Source organism: Malaya genurostris, chromosome 2 (genome assembly GCF_030247185.1).
Source record: "Malaya genurostris strain Urasoe2022 chromosome 2, Malgen_1.1, whole genome shotgun sequence".
NCBI lineage: Eukaryota > Metazoa > Arthropoda > Insecta > Diptera > Culicidae > Malaya > Malaya genurostris.
The window spans coordinates 289496270-289523404 of NC_080571.1; the positions used below are offsets into that span (position 1 = coordinate 289496270).

Here is a 27135-nt window from a genome sequence, read left to right on the forward strand (position 1 = left end):
GCACGTTCCGGAGAAGGGAAGTGCAAACCACACGGTAGATGATTTAATTGAAAGCCGATTACGAAGATTGTGCAGAGTTACGTACCACCCAGCGAATCTTGCAGCAACCGCGTCAGCTTCGAGTCTCGGTAGGGTACATGTGAAACTTTCTTCGTTTTATCACCCAGCGCCGAGATTACGTTTCCCAAAGCCAGCAGGCCACAATTTATTGAGATTCCCTCCCGAGCTCGTTCACCCGTGGCACCGGTTCGTTTGAGCCGTTCCGATCCAGCCAAATCAACAAAGTGAAACTTCGATGTGAGCGTCTCCAGATCACCGTCCGGATTGCCACTTTCTTCGGCACTCATCACCCGCTGTCGACGGATAAGAATTGTAAACAGAGCGTGACTCCGTGAGGACTGTTCGTTCATCTGAGTGGAGGCTGTTGTGCGCGCCAATGCACCCTGCATCAGGCAACGTAAGGCATCTTGGGGACCACTAAGGGGCTGAATTGTTGCTCCCGCAACGCTGATACCACCACTGGCGTCCTCATGAATTTTAAAAATGCGACCCTGCGAAGGAAACCAAAAATTTAAAATAGCTTTAGAATCGATCAGTCTGACACCAGAATGTTTAGCGAAAAACGTACTTTACTGTAGGGATCAAGTAGATCGATAATCTCTTCGTTGTAAAGTTCCATAAACTGTGCCGCCACGCTGAACTGCAACGATCCCAGATAGACTCCGTCGTCATCGTACGGATTTTCCTGTAGCTGGACTATTCCTTCGAAGAGATGTCGAACCGCGCGGGGGATAATTCCTTCCTGTAGTTCCGGAATGTCCCGCTCGAAGCCGGTCCCCATTGTGTAGGTTTTGCCCGATCCCGTCTAAGATGCGAATGAAAAACCAAACAGAACAAAAATGTTGTTCATACGGGCGATCGGTTCGTTCGGACGTGGGACAACCCAGTCAAGTGGAAAGTAATTAATCATTCGACACGTATGTATGCATGCATGCATGTATGTTACGTTACCTGTCCGTAGGCTAGCACCGTTGCATTGTAACCTTTCAGTGCTCCTTCCACCAGTTTTTCGACACAGCTGGCATACACGGAAACCTGAGTGTGGCAAATAAATAAACAACAAGAAAAAGCACAAATTAATCCGATATGCTAATTATTTGGTGTCGCCACAAGAAACTGCGGATACTGCGGTTGCTGGGGGCGTTTGGGAGGTCACCGAGGTACAAGCTACTGGTACACAGGGTTTTTTAATAGGCAATCTTTGAACCAAATGGTCAGTAGGTCTTACAGTATATCCAATCCATTTTTTCCTGTCAAAGTTAAGTTATGATCATTGATTTAGGTTCCACGATTAGAACAAAAACTTGTTTTTCGAATATTTAGACCAAGAACGGTTCAAAATACTGAGTGTGTTTGTTACAGAAGATGCTCAGTTGTCCTTGAAAGTTGTAAGACAAAGAGAGACCTTTTCTCAATGTGAAAAAACCTTTCTCTAGTCATTCCAACATATCTCATTATGACTTTTTTGTCGTGAATAAGACTTACTTTACTATGCGGCACCTTTTCAAAATTTACCCTGTACGAGAATGGGTGGAACTTAATTGTGAATATCTTCTTGTTGTACTTCTCCATAACATCGGAAATTTGTTCAGTAATTTACGTTAAAATTTTCAGTAGTATGAGGTATCCTAAATTAACTGAAAGTTGAAGTTTTCTAAAATGTGTGGTATGAACGAGCATTAATGTGAAATTCAGTGCCAAAATGAGGCGCGCATAATTCCAAACACATGAATTGAACGAATCATCACACAAAGCGTATCGTGCAAAACCGACACATAGAAATACAGAATATTTTCAGTGGTTGGGTGCTGTGGGCTAATATAACACACACTAACTAAGGATGGTTATAAACCATGAGTATTTTTAATTGACTAATATGAGGAAGATTTCTATTATGTTTGGTTACCCTTTTATAGTAAATAGGTATAAAACTCGCTCAAACCAGGTAAAAATTACCCACAATTTTTTTTCGGGAATTGAGAAAGGAGAGGGTTTAGAACATGTTTATCAATTTCCATCCGTATGGATATGAATATAATTCTTTGAAACATTTTTGGTTACATAGTCTTTGGTTGGAAATTATCCATTTTCTAATTGACTTAATTACCTGAAGAAATAAGTTTTCATATTACACACACTTCGAAAAAACCCTGTGATTTTACATCTTATTCGATGCACATAAATGGAGCGTCACAGTTCAGTCAAATTTATGTGGAAGAACATTTAACATTGTGTCTAAAATTCCATAACTTAAAATTCATTGAAATAAAAGAAAAATGAATACTGATAGCATCCGCCGCGACTTGAACCTAGAATTATTGGATTGCGAAGTACGTCTGTTAATTGATTGAACCACAAAAGCACACATCTGCTTGGCTGGTAAAAGGTGCATTTAAATTCATACAGTCGCTTTTGCTAGCAGAATGCAATTTACAGTCGAAACCAGTAAAATTCAAGCTAAACTAAGTCAATAAAAAAGTCTTTATGGTCTTTATGAATTACATCGTATGAGGGATTAAGTCACCTGCAAAAAATTAATTTTTTTTGGTGTGGAGGGGAGACCGGTGCTAAACCGGACACTTTATGAAAATTGAGAAAAACATCTGTTACAACTTGTTTTTTTTTCTAAGTTATCTCTACCGTTGTGTAGATTCAACATGCAGCTACAATTCCCAATTTGTGATTAGGAAAAATATCCATTAGTTTTTCGTTCCGAGTCGCGCAGAAGTGACCACCAAAAAATCAAATATATCTGAAACCGCAGGGCTCAACCGGACTCGTTATAGGGCAAAACCAGACCTCAGTAATTGAAGCTTCACACAAAATTTAAGAACGAGTACAATGGGGGTGGCAAATCTCAAAATATCTAAATTTCAACCTTTCGTGAGACTGACGTCTCAACCACCAACTAACTGACGCCTGTCTGTCACATGAAAGTGCGTTTATCCATGGATCATAAAATATTTAAACTGTCCGGTTTAACCCCGGTCTCACCTAATAATTTCGTGAGCTTTGGGGGGAGCGGGTGGGGGCTGGACTCAACCTAAAGAAAAATATTCAAAAGTGTGGAAAAGCCTATCAGTTTTATTCGTATTCACGTCATCCAGTTATGTCTCTGACTTTACCCACCCGTCTTTTTTTCGTTAAGATAATTTTCGACACAAATTTGTGCTCATCATTTCTGATGACAACTAAGATTTCAAACGAGCCTTACTTTGTTAAAAACGGTTCAGCCATCTCCCAAGAAAATTGAGCAGAAAGAATCATTTCTGAAACACACACACATACGCAGATATTTTCTTAACTTGTTGATTGGTATGTAACACTAGAGGTCTCCGAAACTTCGTTCAAAATCGATTTTCCAGCAATTCCTTAGCCTTTCTTCAGAGAAAGTAAAGAAGTTAAATTTTAATTTGCAACTATGGAATTGATAAAAAAGTTCTTCAAATAGGCAAATCAGTACTCAGTGTAACGGAGAAATATATTTAATAATGTTCGGTTTGAGTTAAACTCGCTCACCTCGAAAATACGAAATTACGTTACTTTTTCAATAACATCACTAGTTTGTCCCTCAGATGCTTGAACTAGAGATGAACGGTTAAGCAATTTCTTAAACCCGAACCTGACCTGTACCCGATCGAAAATAATAAACCCTTTTTAATCCACCTAGTGAAGTGACAGTGCCTGTCTCTTGCAATTTCAATAGTTTCAAAATATGAGACAGTTATGTGTAGCATGGCCGTGTTATGAGCTTATCAAAAAACCTCGTAGTAGATTTCAAACGTGTCTTAAGAAATAAGACGCGTTTCGTCGGTTACGTCACTTATACCATCATATCTCCAGAACCGGAAGTAACAGCCAATTTATCTTCGAACTTGATCAATGGCCCAATAGAACTTTCAAACAAATCTAAGATTGTAAAAATCGGCTAAATCATCTCTGGAAAAAAAATTGTGCGGTAAAAACAACGCACTGTGCCGGCTAGGTCAAGTATACCATTATATCTCCGGTACCGAAAGTGACAGCCATTCAAACCTAATCAGCAACCCAATAGTAGCTTTCAAACGAGCCTAATCTTGTTGAAATTTGTTTGTTTGTTTTATTTCGATTATAGAGGTTTTAACTTTAAGGTCATTCGCCTCTTCGGGCCAGAAAATTTTTCTGACCCTATGTGCGGGGTTGGGAATCGAACCCAGGCAGGCTGCGTAAAAGGCATCGACTTACCCATCACGCTGTACCCGTCCCCTTGTTGAAATTTGTTCAGCCATCTTCGAGAAAACTGAGCGGTAAAACAAATCGTTAAAAGGAGCATGCACAAACATTTTCCGATCTCGTCGAGCTGAGTCGAATGATATATGATACTATGGGTCTCCGAGGCTCCGTTCGAAAGTCGGTTTTTCCTGCAATTCTATTTTATTTCTTTATCGAGTTCAAATACCCGAAACCCGACCAAAATTTTCAACCCGAGTACCCGTTTAAAACGAAAAAATCGTCACCCGTATCTGATCTGAACCCGACAAACTTTTTTTTTCGTACCTATTCTCTTGATCGTTTAAAATTGAGCATCAAGGTGTGTTACAAAAGATAATTACGAGTAATTATATGATTTCTCGCGTTTTTTTTTCTTCATGGTACTCTTATCTTTAAGTGCCAAATAATCAAGGGTTATGAAATTCCAACATATTACGATTCGATTTTAGTAAAACATTCGTATAAGAACTCAATTGATTCTATGTTGGACAAGAAAGAAATTTAAATCATTTTACGACAATTAACAGCTTTGGTACTATAGTTGTAATGAATAAAGAACTATTGTTATAATAGCAAAAATGTCTGACTTGAAAATTATTTAACTGATCGTACTCTCCAGGTTAGCTATTAATATTGTAAATTTGATTCTGAAGGTTAATCGAGATAAAGCAAGGAAAAACACTCAAAACGTTACTCTCATTGTTCATTCTAATTTAATGATATAATTGGTTTTTATTCCGTAAGAAAATACAAAGATAAAATAGTAAACTGTAACCCCATTTCCTTCCCTAAAGTATTGCAAACATATTTCTAGTGAGTGAAATTAGTAAGAAGGAATGCTTGTAGTACATCAAAATCAAACAGATTCAAGAGTATTATGTATCAATAAAAATTAGTTTTACATTCCCAAAGACATAATAGTTTTGTTCTCCATTTCCCTAGGAGAAAATGTATTGTTCCACACCTCAGAGCATGTTTAGTAACTCAAATTGTTGTATGAAAAATGCTTAATAGAACTAAAACTGAAATATTTGAAAAACGGGTAAAAAGCTGCTGAGGTTTCTAGTTTTTTTGCTATAATTTCCTAAATTTGAAATTATTACTGTCATAAATTATACATCTAGTACTAGAGTAATTATCAGTCTCTGAGAGCATTTTCGATATTACTGAACATACTCTCAGAGACTGATAAGCTAGAACGTAGTTATACTCGAAAAATTATGTGCAAGTGATCAAAGATTACAATAAAAAATGCTTACCACAAGCATAATCAACCTTTTTTAGATCCTGTTTATCAAATTCACATTAACAAAAACTCGCTTTTCTTAGAAGTTCAGTGATTTACATGGGAAGTTCAGTGATTTACATGTTTACGACAAAAAAAGGTAACTCTTTCTTATTTGGTAGTCAACCAAATAAGAAAGAGTTACCTTTTTTTGTCGTAAACGCAACACACGTGCAACTTTCCGGATACCCGAGAAAAAGGACCTCGCCGTGATGCGTAATGAATTTTCGAACTTGACCCGTGGGTTGCCCTTATATAGCAAAACATTTTCGACATAGGTCATATTGCTATTTGCTGCAAATTTTTCGCCCGAGGGGAAAAATCATCCAGCTAAAATGTTAAAATCAATGATAATTTACCATGGACGAAGAATCGCTAGAGTGGAACCGTTAACGTTGCTGATCCTGAAATAGTATCATTTTTCACAACACTAACATATACCTTGTTTCTATCGTTCCAACTGTAAATGGTTTATGACTGTATCGAACGAGACACGAAAGCTAACTAACATCCATGAGCATACTGTTTCTCTTGTTTGCTAAATAGCGATGCTAGTGAACATGCTAGTGAACATGCTAGTGAATGCAAAATTGCAGCTCAGTATAAAATTAACGAAGAATGTCGGCTTCTTCGACGAAGTTCTGGAAGAATTTTGTTTTCAAAATTGTGCCTACAAAAGTGGAATTCGGATAACGATTCTAACAAACCATTATGCCCAATATTATATTCAAATCAATCGTTCGATCAAGCGATTATTTCAGTCATTAACATATTGGAAAAGAAATTCTACAAATATCAAAGGAAATTTCTTAAAAAATAACTTTCTTTGAACGTAACAGCTTTTCCGCATACATTACAGTAGTTATCGTTAAACATTTCCAACTTTGAAGCTCAGTATCAAAGTTCTACTTCAAGTTGTTTTCTTCGAGTTGCTCAAGCTGATTAAGCTAGAACATTATCCACCAACAGAGTACATCAACCTGCATCATGCCTAGCGCATCCAACATAAATTTATTCATGCCTCCAATCATGCTCCAGTTTTCTCTAGGCGAAAGCAACATTTGCCTAATGAAAATAAGACCGACCGACACCGTCGCTAGGCCTAGTAGATGTCGTCACTGGTGTCGTTTTGCTGATGTTGAGGAAGTGAAGAAGTTTTAAATAAGCGCAAATGTTAAACTAGAAGCCTGCACGACTTTCCCATTATCATCTTGGGCTTGGGTTGTGTTTCAAACTTAAACCGAATGTCTTTTGCACACGGCGAAACGATAAACAGTGATAGGAAGCTGCAATCAGGAGGTTAAAAGCCGATACTGATTTGGTAAAGTTTTAGTTTGTCACCTAAGTTTATCTTCAGAAAAAGTTTCTCTTCGGGAAAATTAAACAGACTGATGTCACGCTTCATTTATGGTGAAGACTTCAATTATTTCCACACCAAAGTAAAGTAAAATTGTTTATTTTTTCACAAATTCAACAATTAACCTAAATAATCAAATTAAAAATAAACATGCCTGTTCAATTTTTTTTAATGAACTTTATTTAAAACTCAAATTTAAAGTACAAATTTGTTTCTAATTTGATTAGTGTGAAATAAAATTTAAGCATTTTTCAGCTTTAGGTTTCTGATGAAAAGTAGTCTCTAAAACAAAAGAATATGATTCTACAAATAAAAGCAATAAATTTACCTTCCTCCTAGAAGTAGTAGTTTTCGAAATATTTAGACATGAAATGCCAAGAAATAATTTTTTTATTAATTACGCCGATCCAACTAGTTACATGTAGTTGTGTATTTCGTTTAGAAATACTTTGAGCTGCTCCAATCGAGTAAAACAAGAACACAATTGGAAAATCTTAAAATCTCATGTTTCGAAAGTCGTAAAAACTTATTTGGAAACGCTGAAATGGGAAGTTCTGACCCACACACTATATTCACTGGACATTACTCTATCCGATTAGCAATTGTTGTGGTCCATTACGCATGGCTTATCAGAGCAGCACTTGGAAAATTACGAAAAGATCAAAAGATGGATTTTGGAAGGTACTGTAATTTTAAATACATCTCTGCTAACGAGCAACGAACGGAGAGAAAAGATGAAAACGCATGAAACAGCGAAAGATGAAAATTTGGCAAAAAAGTATAGTCGCACGGAGGTTCGAGGCAAACTTTCAGCTTAATCCTTTCCGAGGAGACGTTCTACCAAATACGCTACTCTGAAACATGTGTAAAACACGTTGCAAAATGCAACAAATGAAATAGTGATGAACTTGATACTACACACAAGCAGAGTGAGATTCAACTACTGCTCTGGTTGCTCTGGTTGCTAACTCTAATCGAAAACTAACACTCGGGCAACTATCCCACCTACTTCCGAATATCAATAATCTTTTTTACCAGTTTATTGATTGTGTGAACTCTGCAATTTTGACTTTTTCGTTTCCAGAATTGTAACGGTGCATTTTAGTATGGATATGACATATTTACGATAAACAACCGACTTGTGAAATTTATCCGTTATTCTGATTAGTACTTTTTGCCATCATTTATGCATTAGAACCCTAATTCTGGACTAGGATTCGAAAACTGAAACCAAGTGAAGAACTAAATTCGGAACCTGAGACTCCGAATTCATTTGCCAAATCCAGATGAAGACATGAAATTAGTTCAGTACATGAAATTAGTTCTAGAATTAGCATGCAGGCTTCAAATTTAATCTTAGAACTAACTTTCGAGCTTCCGAACTTGAATTTAGGAATTATTATTATTATATCGTTAATTTTAATGATAATAATTCCTAAATTCATGTTCGTTTAATCTTAGAACTAACTTTTGAGCTTCCGAACAGGAATTTAGGAATTATTATTATTATATCGTTCATTTATACCCGGTTTTAACCTAGTTACGGTCATTCACCGGGTCTAATTTAGGAAGAAAATTCTAAAACTGAATTTAGGGATTCTGATTCATAAGTCAGTTCCAAAATTCAGATGCGGAGTTCAAATCCAACATTTTGTTACAGAAAAACTCATATTTTGTATTTTGTTCTAGAATTCTGAAGTTCAAAGTCTGAATCTGAACTCTAGATTCGAATTCAGAACAAAAATTAATAAAGCATAAAATTCATTTCCAGATTCCCGAATAAGGATTCATTTCCAGACTCTTAGTTTTATCAATTGAATCTGTATCCTGGAACTTAATTCTAAACCTTAAATTAAGTTCAGATCTCAGATGGACTCTGTTTCGCCTGCTCGGTCACCAATAAGGAGTGTATCGAAAAGTAGTTAGCAACATTGATTATTGAATAAAAAAGCGAAAAAAACATATTTTGACATCAGTTTTCGATATATTGTAGAAAAATTACATTTTTATGCATTCCACGAAAATCCTAGTTCATGTGAAACGCTCGCACTTTGGACTTGACATTCTTCATTAAATTCTGCACAGTTACTTTTGTGACTTTCCTGGTGGCAGCTGTCCAGTTTTTTTAACTCCTGCATGTTTTGAGACACTGTACCTTCCTTCCGAAAGTGCCACTTGACAATTGCCCAATACCTTTCAATTGGCCGAAGATCCGGGCAGTTCGGTGGGTTGATGTCCTTTTCCACGAATTGTACATTATTTTTTGACAACCACTGAAGAACGGAGTTGGCGTAGTGGGCTGAAGCCAAATCCGGCCAGAAGAGAGGAGGAGCTTTATGCTTTCCGTACAGTGGCAGCATTCTCTTCTTCAAACATTCTTCCTCGTACACCTTGGCGTTAAATGTGCCCTTCGTGAAGAAAATCGACGACCGCAAACCACAGGTACAAATTGCTTGCCAGACCAACACCTTCTGCCCAAACTTTTCCATCGCCACCGTGGCGTCAGTATCGTCCAGGTCCTGGTACATCGATTTCGTATAATATTGCGGTCCGGGCAGCGCTCGAGAGTCTTCCTTGGCGTAGGTTTCGTCGTCGATCAGGATGCATCCGTCTTTATTCTGTAGAATCCTGTTATACAGTTTTCGCGCTCTTGTTTTGGCCTGAACTTGTTGTACCAGGGACTTTTTCGGCACCTTCTGTTTCTTGTACGTTTTCAGGGAGTTCCGAACTTTGATCCGTTGAATCATCCCGATGCTGGTGTTGAACTGCTTGGCCAAATCCCGCGTCGACGCCGATGGGTTTTTCCTGATGTACTCAACCACTTTTAAGTCCCGGCCGGGCTGGCTGGGACCCGTTTTCCTACCGGATCGGGGCAAATCCTTCATGGAAAGGGTCCTACCGAACTTCTCGATAATATTTTTGACACTGGTGTGGTGCACTTTCACCCGTTTTGCAATTTCGTTGTACGTGACACCACTTTCTGAGCACCAAGTGTGCAGAATTTTCTTTCGCGTTTCCGGATCAATTTGACTCATCATTGAAACGAAACCAATCGATTGTGCAGCTCGAATTATGGACATGTTAACAAACATGTCACCGCAAAACACGCTGCTAAAAATTAAGCCATTTCAGAGTAATAACTGTTTGAATGTTGCTAACTACTTATCGATACACTCCTTAGAAATTGATCTTCAATGTCAACTTCTCTTTCTGAGCAGCCTAGATAGCTGTGTAGTATCAGTACCGGTTCTCAATTGGCTAAGTATAACACTACGGTCCACCTGTCCCGATGGTATAAGTCCACCAAACAGATGAGCCATACGATATCCGGCAGTATTATTTCAACCAAGAATTGATCCACTGGTTATCTGTTCCATGTCGTAAAAAGCCACTAAAACAAGAGCTCACAAGTCAAGGTGTATTTCCGTGCCGTAGACTGAATGACTGCAGGAACCTAAAAAAAACTGTAAACGGAACATTTGTGGACTTTGCCCTTGCGGAACTCAAAACTCCGTGTCACAGCAGAGATGGCAATTCACCAGAGTGATACACGCTGGCGTCAGATTCTTGTCCACACCGAGGATGCAAAAAACGAAGCATCGCACAAAGAGTAAAGCGCACTTTTTCTCAGTGTCGAATAGACAGCATTTGAGTGTGTGCTTGTGATTAAAGCAGCTGGCGCGAGTGAAACACATTCTCTTCGCATGAATCGCTCACACGCGCTCTCGTCTAAATACACCCAAGTGACCACTGACGCGTGATGGTGAGCGAACACTTCTGTGAACTCCAATTAATAGAGAGTAGATCTGGCCTTGCTATGAAAAAATTGCAAGGAAAACCGAAAATTTTACGATAAATTGTTTTATTTTGCTGATTTTGCGTATCCACGCTTCTTCTACGCAAACCATACAGCCGAGTGTTCACCGGCGTGTACACCTCTGTGAAAGTATCTGCATCCAGCTCAGAGAATTTGTTAGCTAATGCTCTAGCACTTTGGTGTGATTCAGTGGAAGAGGTAAAGGGAAATAAACAAACGCACTCATGATGCGTGCACACTTTATACAACAGTGGTGTATATATGTGAAAGAGACGAGCTCTCGTTGAAGTTGTCAGTGCGAGGGGAGAAAGTTTGCTTGCTCTTCGTCACACAGAGGAGATGGACAGTCCTAAATCGAATTGTTCTCTTCATCCAAGCTAAACAAATGGTTTGCTATACTGAAGACGTATGTAAAGTTTCATCCAAAACATGGCATGTAAAGTCTGATAACTTCTTATCCATTTTTGGAATTGCTCAAGTGCAAAATCTACTCTAATACGTAATGCACATTTTTTCTATTTAGCTTAAACAACAAATCAATACGGCTTATTTTTGAATTCATATGTATGAAGAATACGCCATTGTTTTCCACTTACAGACCACTGTGCGACGATATTTTGTTAACCCTCGTCACGATTCGCGCATTATCGCTCTTTGTTTGCAGTGGAATTAAACCTATTTACTTTGATCTAGCTCTATAATCGAAAAACAACGGAAACTTGTGTGAAAATATCCAGCAATAGTATTTACACTCATGCTCAATAGCATTTCCTAGAGTGGTGTGTAAAGTGAGGAGATTAAGGAAGCCACTAGAGCTGGATAAAAATTACAGCATTACAACACTTTGCCGTTCATTATCGGAGAGGTGAACGGCACCCGAGCTATAACGGCAGTCCATGGCAAACAGTCCGAAACTTATTACCTCCCGTGTCCCGTACCCCCGCCCCGTGGAAAACCTCCACCGACTTTTTGACTACTTATGCAGTCTAGTAAAAGTGAGAATCTCACCGCCTCCGACAACCGACGGCATGTTCGACTAGCGTGGGGTAGGGCGTAATAAATATGCATATCTCCACAGGGATTAGGTCCGGGTAGCGGCGCATACATAGAAGGCAAAGAACTTCTTCGGTTCAGTTTCACGACCGGTGTTTATGGTTTCTTGTTGCTACTTCTCTCTCTATATATATAGTTGTAACCGTAATTTTTGGTAATGCTACCGTACAAAGCTGAAAATGATGCATTCTGAAATGGAACTTCAACGAGGCTGAAGTTTTTGTTCGGTTTCTATTTAGACACACAGCGAAAAAAAATGCAACACTTGCATGCCCATTTGTTTAGTCTGTGCTGACGGATGTTGTTTTATAAATCATGAAAGAAAAATTCTTACGTTTCTTTGAATGTTTTGTTTTACGAGAGTTTCCTCGATCTAACGTTCATTGTCGTTGTTTTGAATTGTTCACTGGAAATGGTGTGCTTCGACATCAGTATATCAGTGAATCCAATTAACTAGCAAGCCTTGACCTCTGACGGTCTGACATTCGGAAAAGTTCATCACTCTTCTTTTCGGTACTCGCAATGGCAACAATCGAAATTCAGCTGAAGGCGTACGCCAAAATCTTGGGCTCGGATCGTAACTGTCAAGTGGAACTTAAGCGCTCCGTATTCGAAATTGATCGAGATGTTAACGAAATTAGAATTCCGCTGCAGGCAATCGTCAAACTGCGAAAGATGCTTCCTTCGTCACCGCAGGCAGTTTCTTCCTCGATTTTACCGGCTCCGCAAGCCGCTCAAATGAGTCTACCGATAATTCCCAATATGCACCACTACCAGCATCATCATCATCATCAACAACAACAGCAACAACAGCAGCAGCAACGTCCCCAGTATTACCCGCAGCACCAAGATCCAAATCTTCAAACGATGGTATCGACATTCAGCATTCCGATTAACGTGGGCAACGAACGGAAAATGGTGAAAACTACTTTGCGCTACAAAAAAGCACCAAAAGCACCGGTCACAGAGATCGAAACTCAAACCGAAGATCAAGCCGTCGGTCCTTCGTCGGTTCCTCTGTCCGATTTGTACACGAAAGACCCAGTGGCCCGAGCATTGATGCTACACCAGGACCGTTTACAGCCGGTGAAGCAAGCTCTGCGGGAGATCAAAACGAAGATTAGCAATCTCAAATTGGAACAGAAAATGGCCAACCGATACACCACCTCGGAGGGTAAGGAATACTACTACGGCACCGAAAGTAGTCCCTGTCCTTTCGTGCAGTATCTGATGAATCTAGAACAGGACGGTCGAATTGATATGAACCTGCCGATATCGAAAATTGTCGGGGAGGATTATCTTCTTGCGTTCCAGCACGAGCGGGACCAGCCCAGGATGAGTGCCCTGGTGCGACATTCGATAGAAGCTAGTACCACGGAGGAGGAAAAACGGACCAGTCAAATGACTACGGGTAGTGGTCGAAAGAAAAGTAAATCCAGTGGATCAACCACGGCAACCACCACGGAAGAACAGCCAGAAGAAGAAGGCAAAGAATCGGAAACATAAATTCGTAAGTGTGACATAGTGGAAAATAAAATTGAACAATTTAGAATCCTGCAAACAATTGTTTAAAATTTGCGTACGAAACAAACCTCCCAAACGGTTGATGTTTCTACCGAAAACCGAATACATACCTGTGTTGCGGTCACATCAAAAACATAGTCGAAGGTAAAGGCCTTATCAGAGCCGAGATATACTTGGGGCTCACCGGGCGTGACTTGTGTGCACACCCGGCACATATCTATCAGCTCGCGTGGTATCTGTGGACGAATTCTGCAAAAAGAAACAAAGAGAAGAAAAGGTTAGTAAACAAAAACGTGAAAATACGCACAGTTTAACACAATCGTGCAGTCGTTCGAGTTGTGGCAGGAAATAATCAGTCCGGCATTGTTACTCATTTTCTGTCATACTAGAGGCGTGAACTTGAACTAGGCAATGCTAAATAAGTTGAACAGACCATAACCGAGCGCGCTAATGTCGGAAGGAAAATGCAAATGACATTCATTCTTTGCACCCTATCATATTTCGCCGGTGATATTCACCCAACTGGTTTATGCAAAGTAATTAAATTAGTCGACCGCTGATAGCAGTGCACTGTCGTATTTTACATTGTATTTCATTTCTTCTACAAAAGGTAAAGGTTTCTTTTTCAATTCTGTCAGATATTAAGCATAGAAGTTCCGAGGTGTGTTGTTTACCAATTGCTACTGTATAGGATTTCATCGAATCTCGGAACGCCTATCAGCACAAGGAGTGGGCAATGTCATGAATATAACGACGAGTGTGACGTGGACCCGAGATGACCTACACACTTAAAAAAAACCCTGTGATTTTACATCTTATTAGATGCACATAAATGGAGCGTCGCAGTTCACGCAAATTTACGTCGAAGAACATTTAATATTGTGTCTAAAACTCCATGCATAAAATTCGTTGAAATAAAAAAAGAATACTGATAGCAACCGCCGCGACTTAACCCGAGAATCATTGGATCGCAAGTACGTCTGTTAATCGACTGAGCCACAGAAGCATACATCTGCTTCGTTGGTAAAAGGTACATTTAAATTCATACAGTCGCACCTGTTAGCAGAATGCAAGTTACAGTCGAAACCAGTAAAATTCAAGCTCATCTAACATTAAGTCATTACAAATAAAATTGTCCGTCATTTGACAAATTAGGTCTTTATGAATTACATCGTATGAGGAATTAAGTCACCTGTAAAATTCAAATTTTTTTAGAGTGTATGCTTAAACCACAGAGCCGCCAACACAACCCAGATTTTCGGTTTTGTTTTTGCTGGTACTCAAAACGAACACGAGCATTAATGTACGAAAACAAATGTCGAACCATAGCGTGATGTATACCATAAACGATTGAATTTCATGTCTCGAGCTAAACACAACTGGCTACTGAACCGAATGCGTTTTCCAGCATACGAGAACATGTCTTGAGAATTGTATTGAAATGGCATCGATTCGAACGTTGGCCGTCCATGGCAACTCTGGTGGATGGGAAACACAAGCGAGACAGTGTCATAAGAATCTGATTCAATGTGTTGATGTATAAACTAGAGATGGTCAGGTATAGAAATTCTTATACCCGAACCCGACCCGTACCCGAGTGATCAGCAGTAAAAATTACCCTTACCCGATAAAAAAAATTAAAAAATTACCCGTACTCGACTCGTACCCGATCAATAATAAAAAAAAAATTACCTGTACCCGATAAAAAATAAAAAAATTTAACCGTACCCGATTAAAAATTACCTGTACCCGTACCCGACCCGAATGAGTAGTAAAAATTTTACCAAAATTTAGGATGAAAAAAATAAAGTGTTTTAGATAGCGAGCCGTACCAGGCTCTAGTTGGTAAGTAAAATACATTAAAAGGCTTGTTTACATTTAAACATGTAAATACACTGTGAAGCATGAATAGATTTCCAATGTCTTTGGTACTTTATACTCATTTACAAATATCAACAAAAGGGAGTAATATCTACTCAAATTTTTCGAGAAGCATATTTACCCAAAATGACGTAATACCCGTTGTATTCAATTTTGGGTAGGTATGGTTTTTACGAAACAGTGATTTTTACAGCCGTTGAACTTCTGTGCCACCTCCGGTGGAACCCTCAACGAGTGAACGCGGTGAAAAATCACGCATTGAGATTTTCACTTGTAGTCCAGTGAAAAGAAACGAAAATTAACTGGCAATATAGCCCAACTTGCTGTGCCATCAATCGGTGTCATTTCAAGGGAGATGAGACCATCCAGAAGTGAAGAATAAGAAAAACTTCTATGCAGATTTTCTGAAATAAATGTTCATGTTTTTATGGTTAGAATCCTAATGATTCATATGAAAATTTTGAAAATCTCCAACCAATATTTAAAATAACAGTTTTCTGGTATCTGAATGTGATAAGAGTACTACACTACATTTTATATAAAAAATCAAATAATTTTTACTGGATTGTGCATTAAACAGCTTTAAAATGGCAGTCCATTAAAACCTACGTGAAAAGTAGGGTCTTACCGTAACTTCTTATACCGTTTTCGTTTATTGATCAGAGCAGCCCGAAAGCTGACAGAGAGTCGCCCGAACAACGTTTGATATGTTTGTTTTAGCAACCTGAGGTCGCTCTAGATCAATGTGATATACACAGGCTTCAGTATAATCTTCATCTAGAGCGATACACTTGACCCATCGGTCCTCCAACATTTTGATACCCTTAAAAAAAAGATTTTTAGGCTTCCGTTTCAGCAATGAACTCAGCATTCGACGAAAATTTCTTTTCCTGGAGAAACCTTTTCAGGTTTAGAAATAGTTAACAGTCGCTGGGGCCAGGTCTGGAGAATACGGGGGATGATGGACCAATCCGTACCGCAAATCATTCAATTTCACCGTTTTATGTTTCGTCAGAAAAGCTTTCTTGACCCTGTGTGCGGGTTTGGGGATCGAACCTAGGTGAGCTGCATGAAAGGAATCGACTAATCCATCACACTATACCCGTCCCCCCAGTTACATGTGTTATTAAACCTCTAAATGTAGAAATGGCGGATATATTAAGCTTGTTTAAGATGGTTTCCTGTTCCCACGATATCATCCGAAGTTTATTTCTGATATATTCAATTTATACATCAAATTACTTTAAAAACTATATGAATGTTGATTATTTAGTAACATATAATCAAGAAAAACAGGGTCTATTTTGATGAGTTTATTTGAAAAAAAAAACCATTATTAATCCACCCAGTAGTGTGATCATGTCTGTCTTTTGCCATTTAAATAATCCCATTAAAACATTTTCAAGATTATATCTTCGACCATCGGTATTGTGAGAATATCAAATAATCTCATAGTAGCTTTCACATGCGTCTAAGACTTTCGAAATCGATTCAAACATCTCCGCGAAATTTCGGCGCATTGAAAAATACTGCGATTTATAGGTTACATCACCCATAATATTACATCTCTTTCATACATGATTAACGCTCGTATCCGTACTGTATTTTACAGTACTGTACCGTAGTTTCGACTCAAATACTGCGTACTGTTTGTTACCCTCAAATGGACTGAATTTTAATTTATACTGTATTTTTCACACGAAAAATTAATACTGAATTTTAAATCTTCAACGTATCGAATTTCGATTCGTGGTAGTACAAAACTTCAGAAAGGACAGACAACAAACTTTTTCATTAAGCATTCTTGTTCAGGGCGCGTCACAATAATTTAGCGAAATTTTGATGATTAAAACAGAAAAAAGAAGAATTGCACGCTTTTCAAAAAATGTTGATAATTCGTGCGTTTTTTAAGTTTTTGTCGAACTTAAAATTGCGCTAAAAAGGAAATAAAAAAATTAGATTATGAAAATAAATCATTTGATAATTATTTGCTTTTAAATATTTGTCTTGTTAAGGTTTAGAGCCGTAATGAGCTAGTTTTACATTTGATCAGTATCTAACGAGGAAACCCGATTTAAAAAATGATATACGACTACAACTGTGCTATGAAAGACGCAAAAAATGCTACCGCAACGACGAGACTTGAATTCGTAGCTAGCTCATATCCGGGGAAATCGTTTTGCCAATTAAGTTATCCTGCATGTGAAACATACGAAAAAAAAAACAGACTAATTGAGGGCGGAAACAACTGGCGGAGAAGTTGCTATAGAGAAATGACTACAAATGAACGCCGTGGCGCCCGACCACAGCTAAACATGCTCAGGTCCTTTTTTCAGTTAGGCTGTTTCTTCGTGTGTTTCACATGCAGGATAGTTTAATTGGCAAAACGATTTACCCGGATAGAAGCTAACTACGTGTTCGAGTCCCGTCTCTGAGGTGAATTTTTCGTGCTTTTCATACATAGTAGTATTCGCATGCCATTTTTTCCATCTGATTTTCTCGTAAGATGCTGATCAAATTTATTTGTTTTTGTTTTTTATTCACTATTTTTGGAAAAAAAACGTACTGTAAACTTTACTGTTTTTTTTTTTCAAAGTCGATGTACTGTGTTTTCTTGATTTTTACGCCAAATGTACTGTTTTTTGTCCAAAAAATATACGAGCGTTATACATAATCCAAGATTACATTGCAGCTTTCAAATGTACCTAAGTTTATTGGTATTCGGTAAGTCATCGAGAAAATTTATCCGACGAAAAAAGTGCGGCTGGTCGGCTACGTCACTTATACCATAACATACATCACTCAATAAATCAATACATTTTTTTTTGTTAAGAATCGATTTTATTCATGAATGCAACATCCTTCAAGAGCAATGTTATCATTCCAAGGCTTCTCTAACTTCTGGAAACCGTGTTTATAGAATGATTTATCTTTTGCCCCGAAATTGACATTACATTCAGCAATTGAATTTCTTACCGGCGAACATTTCCAGTAAGGAGTGTATCGATAAGTAGTTAGCAACATTCAAACAGTTATTACTCTGAAATGGCTTAATTTTTTGCAGCGTGTTTTGCGGTGACATTTTTGTTTACATGTCAATAACAGCTGCGCAATCGATTGGTTTCGGTACGGTTTATCGTTTCAATGATCAGTCGAATTGATCCGGAAACGCGAACGAAAATTCTGCACACTTGGTGCTCAGAAAGTGGTGCCACGTACAACGAAATTGCAAAACGGGTGAAAGTGCACCACACCAGTATCAAAAATGTTATCGAGAAGTACGTTGAGTGGTTGAGTACATCAGGAAAAACTCATCGGCGTCGACGCGGGATTTGGCCAAGCAGTTCAACACCAGCATCGGGATGATTTAACGGATCAAAGTCGGAACTCCCTGAAAACGTACAAGAAACAGAAGGTGCTGAAAAAGTCCCTGGTACAGCAAGTTCAGGCCAAAACAAGAGCGCGAAAACTGTATAACCGGATTCTACAGAAAAAAAACGGATGCATCCTGATCGAAGACTAAACCTACTCCAAGGAAGACTCTCGAGCGCTGCCCAGACCGCAATATTATACGAAATCGGTGTACCAGGACCTGGACGACGCTGACACCACGGTGGCGATGGAAAAGTTTGGGCAAAAGGTGTTGGTCTGGCAAGCAATTTGTACCTGTGGTTTTGCGGTCGTCGATTTTCTTCACGAATGGCACAATTAACGCCAAGGTGTACGAGGAAGAATGTTTGAGGCTCCTCCTCTCTTCTGGCCGGATTTGGCTTCAGCCTACTACGCCAACTCTGTTCTACAGTGGTTGTCAAAAAATAGTGCACAATTCGTGGAAAAGGACATCAACCCACCGAACTGCCCGGATCTTCGGCCTAATCGACAAATCGACGACGTGTATTTTGATTTTTCAAAAGCATTTGTTACTGCACCTTCGGTCAATGCGCCGTACTGAGACAACCTCCACTCTAAAACCTATGGATCTTTCACATGATTCGGAGGAAGTGATTAGAAGTGTCTTTCTTATCAACAGGATATGATAAAAGTGAGTTGTGATGGTGAGGTTCGTTGGCAGGCAGTATTAATTATTAAATATATTGATTATAGTTGTCAAACTCAGGAATTAATAGCACGTTAAGAATTTGAGATATGCTCAAGTTAGGTGCCGTTCAAGTAAAGTAAATTGGTATGTAAAGTAAAGTATATTGGTATTAATGATTACATATTACACATTTGCACTGAATTAACTTCAATATAATTAGTTAGGCAAAACGTTTCAGCCGTATTGAAACTGCATTGAAACACTTATATATATCGGCGGTAAATCAGTTAGGTGAGTCGAATCTGCTGTTATATTGAATTAAAATTAATAGTTACTGTTAGGTTCTCTATCTCGGATCGTGTGTTATTCCACTGAAGACAAGGGAACGGACAGGAGAAAACTAAACGTGAGACGAATGTAATCCTTTCAATGAATTATGTACGAATTAGTATGTTTCAGGAAATTTTTAATCCTTTTTCCTTGCAACCATCGAATATTAAAAATTTGGAAATATCTTCTGCTCTGTTTACGCCGAAACGACAGCATTCGACCGTGTTTTTCATAAGTTCGTCGTGGCAAAATTGAGGCGTAATGGATTCCCTGATTGCTTAACCAATTGGATTCTATCATATCTCACGGATCGTAATGCCTCCGTACGAATCGGATCTGCACTCTCGGATTCCTTTCACATTACTTCGGGTGTACCGCAAGGGAGCCATCTCGGACCACTTCTTTTCGTGTTATTCGTGAACGATCTTTACAGTGAATTGTCATCATTTAAAGTAATGTATGCTGACGATCTCAAAATGTATCGCATCATTACAAGCCTTGTGGATTGCTGTGCTCTACAAATGGATATTGACCGAATCCTGGATTGGTGTGACAGAAACGGCATGACAGTAAACGTTAAGAAATGTAATGTGATAACTTTCTCACGGGCACAGTCTCCAATTATTTTCGAATACTCAATGATGATGGCTTCAGTTGAGCGAGTTTCGTCTATTAAAGACTTGGGCATTATTCTCGAATGCAAACTTCGTTTCATCGAACAGTTTTCATTCGTTACTGCAAAGACCTATGCAGTTTTGGGACTAATCAAACGAAACACTGAAAACTTCAACGACGTGTATTGTCTCAAGGCAAGTTGGGCTCCGTATTACAGTGTTCACATGGATCGGATCGAAACGGTGCAGAAGTGCTTTGTCCGATTCGCACTTCGAAGACTACCTTGGATAAATCGTCTTCAACTACCTCGTTACGAGAATCTCTGCGCTCTCATCAACCTACCTACTTTACAAAACAGACGAGTACTCCTTCAACAACTCTTCGTGTTCGACCTACTAAATGACAACATCGATTGCCCCATACTATAGGAAAGAATTAATTTTAACGAACGGAATTTTAAGAACGGAATTTCTTCTTCGTCGCTCACTTCACACAGTATGGCCAGAACGACCCAATGGATGTTTGTTGTCATCCTTTCAATAGCGTGTATCATTTATTTGATTTTAATACGAGCAAAAACACATTCAAATCGAAAATAATATTTTTAAGTTAACATAAGTGTGTAGCTATAAAATAAAAGTCTGTGCGATAGGTCACCTCTAATCGAAGACAATAAAGATAAAGAATAAAGAAAGATAAAGATTTTTTTGTAGAAGCTATAGATTTCTAGTTATAATTGTTTGAAAATGTAATTTAATAAAATAATCCTCGTGAACCATATTATTCTAGAAACACACGTCTCACACTTGCAGTTAGAAGGTGTTGGTTGTTGGAGAAAATTTAGGTATATTCAAGCCTTACTCGATCTGAGAGTGTATTTATACCTGACCGAAACAGATTCGTTGTCAATGCAATGTGCATAACATCAGTGCCGATACCGAACCGGATCGGAAAGGTTTGAATGTTCCTTCACGGTTCATAAGATATCAATTTACTCTTATTTTTGATAATAATAGTTCTCCTTTTCGAATTAAATTCACCAGCTCAGGACGAATCACCCCAACTGCATAAAGTTTATCCAAATTGGTGACCAATTCCAGGCATAAGAATGCTTGAAACCACCTAATGATTCCCCATTACACAATACAAGTAGGTTTAGAATTTTCCCTACACAAAAATCTCAGAATTGCGGAAGCAAATAATGTCCTCATGGTAATAACCAAATCATATTTATAATAGGGCTGAAAAGTCACCACTTGTGGCTGAACACCCAATTTAAATCTTAATAATTTAATTTTAACTCATATTCCAATAAATAGTTATTTAAAAAAAACCACCTAATGACATGTTGTCTATTTCAGGCACTATTAGTCACATTCACTCCGTGATCGATACAGAGAGCATTACAATTTTCACATTTATAAGCGAACGATCGATCTCGGTATGGTCCGACTGTGTCCAAGTTCTTTACCTTGTAAAAAGTGTAAATAGACTCCCACCTCCATCCGCCAAGCGGGGTTGCGCGCCCTGTAGCTCATCATTCAAAGCCTAGGGTTTTATTAACAAATATTTGGTTTAAAAATATGACTACCGAAAACAGCTTCCCACCCGTAGTTTTTACATGACATGGAATCTTTTATTGATTTGAATTTTGATAACATATTCGGTATTGTGTTTCACTTGACTCCGAATTAAACAATAATGTTCGTGTCCGTTTCAGTATTATGAAGAAAGATACCACCACCAAAAGTAGTAGTTCGACAGTGTAAATCCGCAACCGTGGTTAATGTATCGTAAATGTTTCTAGTTACCCAAATCGATCGACGACTCGGTTGCCAACATTGCACCACTTTAGTAGTTCGTTGGACAGGCGAGCTGAAACATATATGGCTCTTTCAGTCTCCATCATCGCATTGACAGGTGAATTTTTACAACCCAACAAATACGGACAGAATTTGTTGGTGCAAATGGATTTCAGTTCTGTTATCCGCATGCACGTTACTATTTCGCCCAGACCGGGGGATATAATGCTTTGGCATGTATATGTTGTCATCAGTCAAACCAAAATTGATTTCTCTATACTGATGTAACATCCGTTATGAATCATCCATGTATATACCCAGCTATTATGTTTCCATCCTTGTCGGAGGTTTGTCCAGTTAGTTTCTCTCATATTTGAAGAGTCATATCACGATTCGATTAGAGCACATTTACTTCGAAAGCCAAATGGCACCACGCGGCTTTTCGTTCACTAAATATGCCCTAAGCTGGAAATAGGATCCTCCACGCTTTCGGTTTGTTTATTGTTTCTTGAGCGCGAGCCGAAGTACCCCGGGAATGATTAATCAACTTCAGTTGGAAAAGTTTTGCTCATTTGCCTTATTATGATCTTTTGCTTTCTCATCAAACACCGCGCTCTATTATTGACACTCGTCTGAAAGTGAATTTTGCCCCCATATGAATGAAAACTATTTTTACCTCGGTCCGTGTAGATTCATCCGAGTGTTTCGGTGTGTTTTATAACCGATGAGTATGAGAGAGGCGAATGACCTTATCCTACTTACTAAATCAAAATGAAACCGACAGACAACGCAAAAACCATTCGATGACGACACATCTTTTGCTTTACTTGACGTGGTGTTGCTTCCTCCCAAAATGTCACTGAGCAGCAAACATTTAACGTTTATCCGAGCAACAAGACGCGGCACTTTTATTGTCATCTCGGGGCACACACAGATCTACAGAATTGTCAGAATGCATGCTCTAGATTGAGATGAATAAAAACTTTTAAAAGGCACCCGTAGGTCACACATCGAGGAAGCAAAAGAAAGAAACGCTCGCTTTTCAAACATCATATCACATTTCAACGGCTTCAGTATGTATAGGCCATTCAGAAACAAGTTTACGGTGTCATCAAATTAGTCTACATAGTGTAATAAAAGTCAAGTAAAAATAACCTAAGCAAAGACAGAGTCCTTGAAGTCGTATCGACAACTGAGCCCTTCGCTTCGTCTACTTCATAAAACAATTTTTTTTCTCCAATTTATGTCGTCCACCTGCTTAAGGCTCCGAATCTTCTCCGTAGAGAAAACAACATCTTTTGAGAAGTTGTTGGCAAAAAAAAACAAACCGAGACCGGTTCCGAATTGTTCCGTTGTTTGATCTTATTCGAACTAAAGACTGAGTAATATCATTATCTCTATATTGCTTTTATAAAACCGGTTAGGTTCGATCACTGGATTTTAACTGGTTGGCTCTGCAGAATCACAAAAAATTTAGGTCTTTTATCAGGTACAAGAGTACAGTTTAAAAATGGTCAACTTTTTTCGTATGGTGACAATTAATCAGACAATGTATTATTATGTAAATTTTAAAAGACACCGTAAAATTGACTTGGTTTATAGAAGACCGATACTTTTTGACGAGGACTGATACTTCTATTACAACTCAGAGGTGGACTTAATGCGGTCAGTGATTCTAAAAAGGGGTGTTGATCTATGCAACATTTATCGAAGTTTCGAGAAACGAAACTATTTTTATAAGTTATAAAGGCTATTTTTAGGCTCATCAGGAAAATGATGAGAAGGCATAGCAAGGCCAGATAATGAGAGGAATGCACCATCTGAGCCAGATTATTGTGATTTCAGAGGTGCATGTATCTTGTCTTATCTAATAGCTATAGTCCTGGGGTGTCCTTTACTGTATCAAGAATACGTCTCCACATAACTCGGTCCATGGCAGCTCGTCACCAGCCACTCAAAGCACGGATGCTTCGGATGTATTTTGTTTTTGACGCATTAATGGCCAGTCTGATACGCCTAGCTTCAGCTTTCAGTCCGATGTAGGTTTCCGTCATCTTCTCAATGTTACGTGTTACAATATCAATATCGTCAGCGAAGTCAAAAAGTTGTACGGACTTTCGGAAGATCGTGCCACTCGTGTCGATCCTCGCTCTTCGAATCACAACTTCCAAGGCAATATTGAACAAAATACAAGAGAGTCTATCACCTTGCCGTAGCCCTCTCCGAGATTCGAAGGGACTCGAGAGCGTCCCAGATACTCGGACGTAGCACATCACCCTATCCATCGTTGCTTTGACCAATCGTGTCAGTTTATCCGGAAAACCGTATTCGTGCATTATCTGCCATAGCTGTTCTCGATCGATTGTGTCGTATACCGCTTTGAAGTCAATGAATAGGTGATGCGTGGGTACGTTGTATTCACGACAGTTCTGGAGTACTTGTCTTATAACGAATATGTGATCCGTAGTGGCGCGGGCTCCTGCTTGGTACGGCCCTACGAATTCCTTAGCTATTGGTGATAGACGACGGCAAAGGATTTGGGAGAATACCTTTTAAGCAGCGTTCAGCAATGCCCGGTAATTGCAACAATCTAGCTTATCACCCTTTTTGTAGACGGGACATACAACTCCATCCATCCATTCCTGCGGTAGAATCTCCTCCTCCCAAATCCTAGAAATCATCCAGTGCAGCGCTTTAGCCAGTGCCTCTCCTCCATGTTTGAGCAGCTCGCCTGGCAACTGGTCATTGCCCGCGGCTTTGTTGTTCCTCAGCCTGCCGATCTCCTCACTTATCGCCGACAGATCAGGGGCTGGGAAACCTTTTTCATGCTCAATTTTTCATAAAGGATAGTAAATACACTTCCATATGATATCTGTGTCATCTCAGTAATCTCACGGAGCTTCACTTTACGATCTTTCATTATAATTTCTGTCACTTCACTCACATTTTCCGGTGTAACGGCTTCCACAGGTCTACCCGAGCGTTTCGCGTCATTTGTGTCGGTACGACCACGTTTAAACTCGGCGAACCACCGACAAATCGTTGCTTTTGATGGACAAGAGTACGGATAACATTTTTCAATCCATTGTTTCGCTTGCACGGTGTTTTTACCCATTAAAAAAACAATATTTTATCAAAACACGAAACTCGGTTTTTTCCATTTTTTAAACATACTACAAAACGACTTCACTCCAACCTCGATAACTCAACTGTTTCTGGTCGGATCGACTTAAAATTTTGTCCCGTTTCAAGCAAAGGTTGGTACTCTAGAAAGACGTGGTTACTGGTTCACTACGAGCGCCATCACTGCTTTAGTCTCGGGACTTATTGATCCATGTGTTAGAACTTCCGTGTGTCATTTGCGCGAGATTGAGTCCCGGCGTTGTTGGCACTGCGGTGAGTGCAGACATTGATGACGTCGAAGAAGAATCGCCCGTCGATGAGAACGTTGTCGATTTGATTTTCCGTGTGTTGATCAGGTGATCTCCAAATTACTTTGTGGATATCTTTGCAGGGGAAGAAGGTGCTTCCAACTACCATTTCTCGGGAGGCTGAAAAGTTAACGCATCGTTGACCGTTGTCGTTTGTTACTGCGTGCAGGCTCTCCAGCCCGATCACAGGCCTGTACGTTGCCTCCCGGCCTACCTGAGCATTCATGTCTTCGATGACGAGTTTTACATCCTGCCGTGGACAGCTGTCGTAGATTCGTTCCAGCTGTGCGCAAAATGCTTCCTTCTCGTCATCGGGTCTCGTCTCATGTGGGCAGTGCACGTTTATGATGCTGTAATTGAAGAAACGGCCCTTGATCTTCAATACGCACATCCTATCACTGATTGTCTGCCATCCAATCACGCGCTGACGTATCTTACCCAACACTACAAATCCCGCTCCAAGAACGGTAGAAGGTAACCGTTCGATGCCCACTTTACCACACCTTCTGTTCCGTCCAACAAAGTTCCTGCAGTGCTACGACATTGAAGCCGCGGATTTGAAGCTCATTATGCAGCATTCGGTCGTATCCTGGGAAGCCAAGTGATTTGCAGTTCTAATCCTAGTCCTTTGTTCGTCGCCTAGGTATTTGCCGATTATTCCAAGTCGTATTTATATCCTGATTGTACGTAACATGTGTTTTACAGGCTCCTTGTTAGGCCTTCATCAACCTCCGGTCTCGCCGGAGGGCCATCGTGTCAGCACTGTTTAGAGTTCCACACTGACACCTGCCACAAGGACGGTAATCAGCCGCTCCTAACATGGAGAACAGACGCTCGGGCAGGCTCGCTCTATCGCTCATCGTTACGCGATGCTTAGTATAGAGGTCGTTGACCGCAGGGCAGGCTCCCAGAGAAAGGCACAAATACTGAAAAATGAAAAATGAAGGTCAAAGATCGATAGTCTCGGGAATCTACAATTTTCTCGATCGATCTCGAGTTGTGCATCAATGAAATAAAGGAAAGCTGTGATGGGTAAGTCGATGCCTTTCGCGTAGCCTACCTGGGTTAGATTCTCAACCCCGCACATAGTGGGGAACGTGCCATTTGAGCCAATTTGTTCTGATTCCTGATAGAAAGTTTTTCTGGCCCAAAGTGGCGTTAAATCCTTTATAATAGAATTGAAGATTATCTCCTTCGAGTTGAACCGGTTGTCAATGGCGTTCTTAAGTGCTGAGCAAAATCGATGCAAAAATTGATCAGCCAGGGCATTAATCACAAACCGACGATAAGATCGCATTTTTGGGTCCATTTTGCATACTCCGCCATCCGTCATTCATTTATTTGAAAACACGACATCACTTTCAAACCTTCTTTCACTCATTGCAGTAGCACTATAGACTACAACATAACTTCCGATAAATTTTGCAATTACGGACCGATATTGTTTACTGTATGCATAGATAGGCAAATGTCCTCAGCATCAAAACTACATCTTGTGCATGTACAATAATGCATTATAAATTTTTAAATGTGTTAATGATTTTGAAATATAAGCGAACTGTCTTTAGTTTCAGACTGTTTTGTATTATGGATATACAGTAAACCTTGCGTCTGCTTAGAGGTTTCAAGTCGAGCTACTAAGCGGTAATAGCAGTTCAAAGCTATATATGTACTTATAAGTCGAAGAAAA

General features: G+C 39.3%; 1 protein-coding gene across 14 annotated transcripts in view; it reads right to left on the reverse strand.

The window, feature by feature from the left end:
* Positions 1–27135, reverse strand: part of LOC131430508 (kinesin-like protein KIF21A) — a 140174-nt gene that overhangs the window by 36318 nt on the left and 76721 nt on the right. For all 14 annotated transcript variants that reach the window (XM_058595549.1, XM_058595544.1, XM_058595546.1 and 11 more), the window contains 4 exons: positions 13458–13596; positions 1012–1095; positions 629–865; positions 86–551 (listed from right to left, as the gene is read on the reverse strand). In XM_058595549.1, coding sequence (XP_058451532.1) covers positions 86–551; positions 629–865; positions 1012–1095; positions 13458–13596 — 926 coding nt within the window. The remainder of the gene's footprint in view (positions 1–85; positions 552–628; positions 866–1011; positions 1096–13457; positions 13597–27135) is intronic.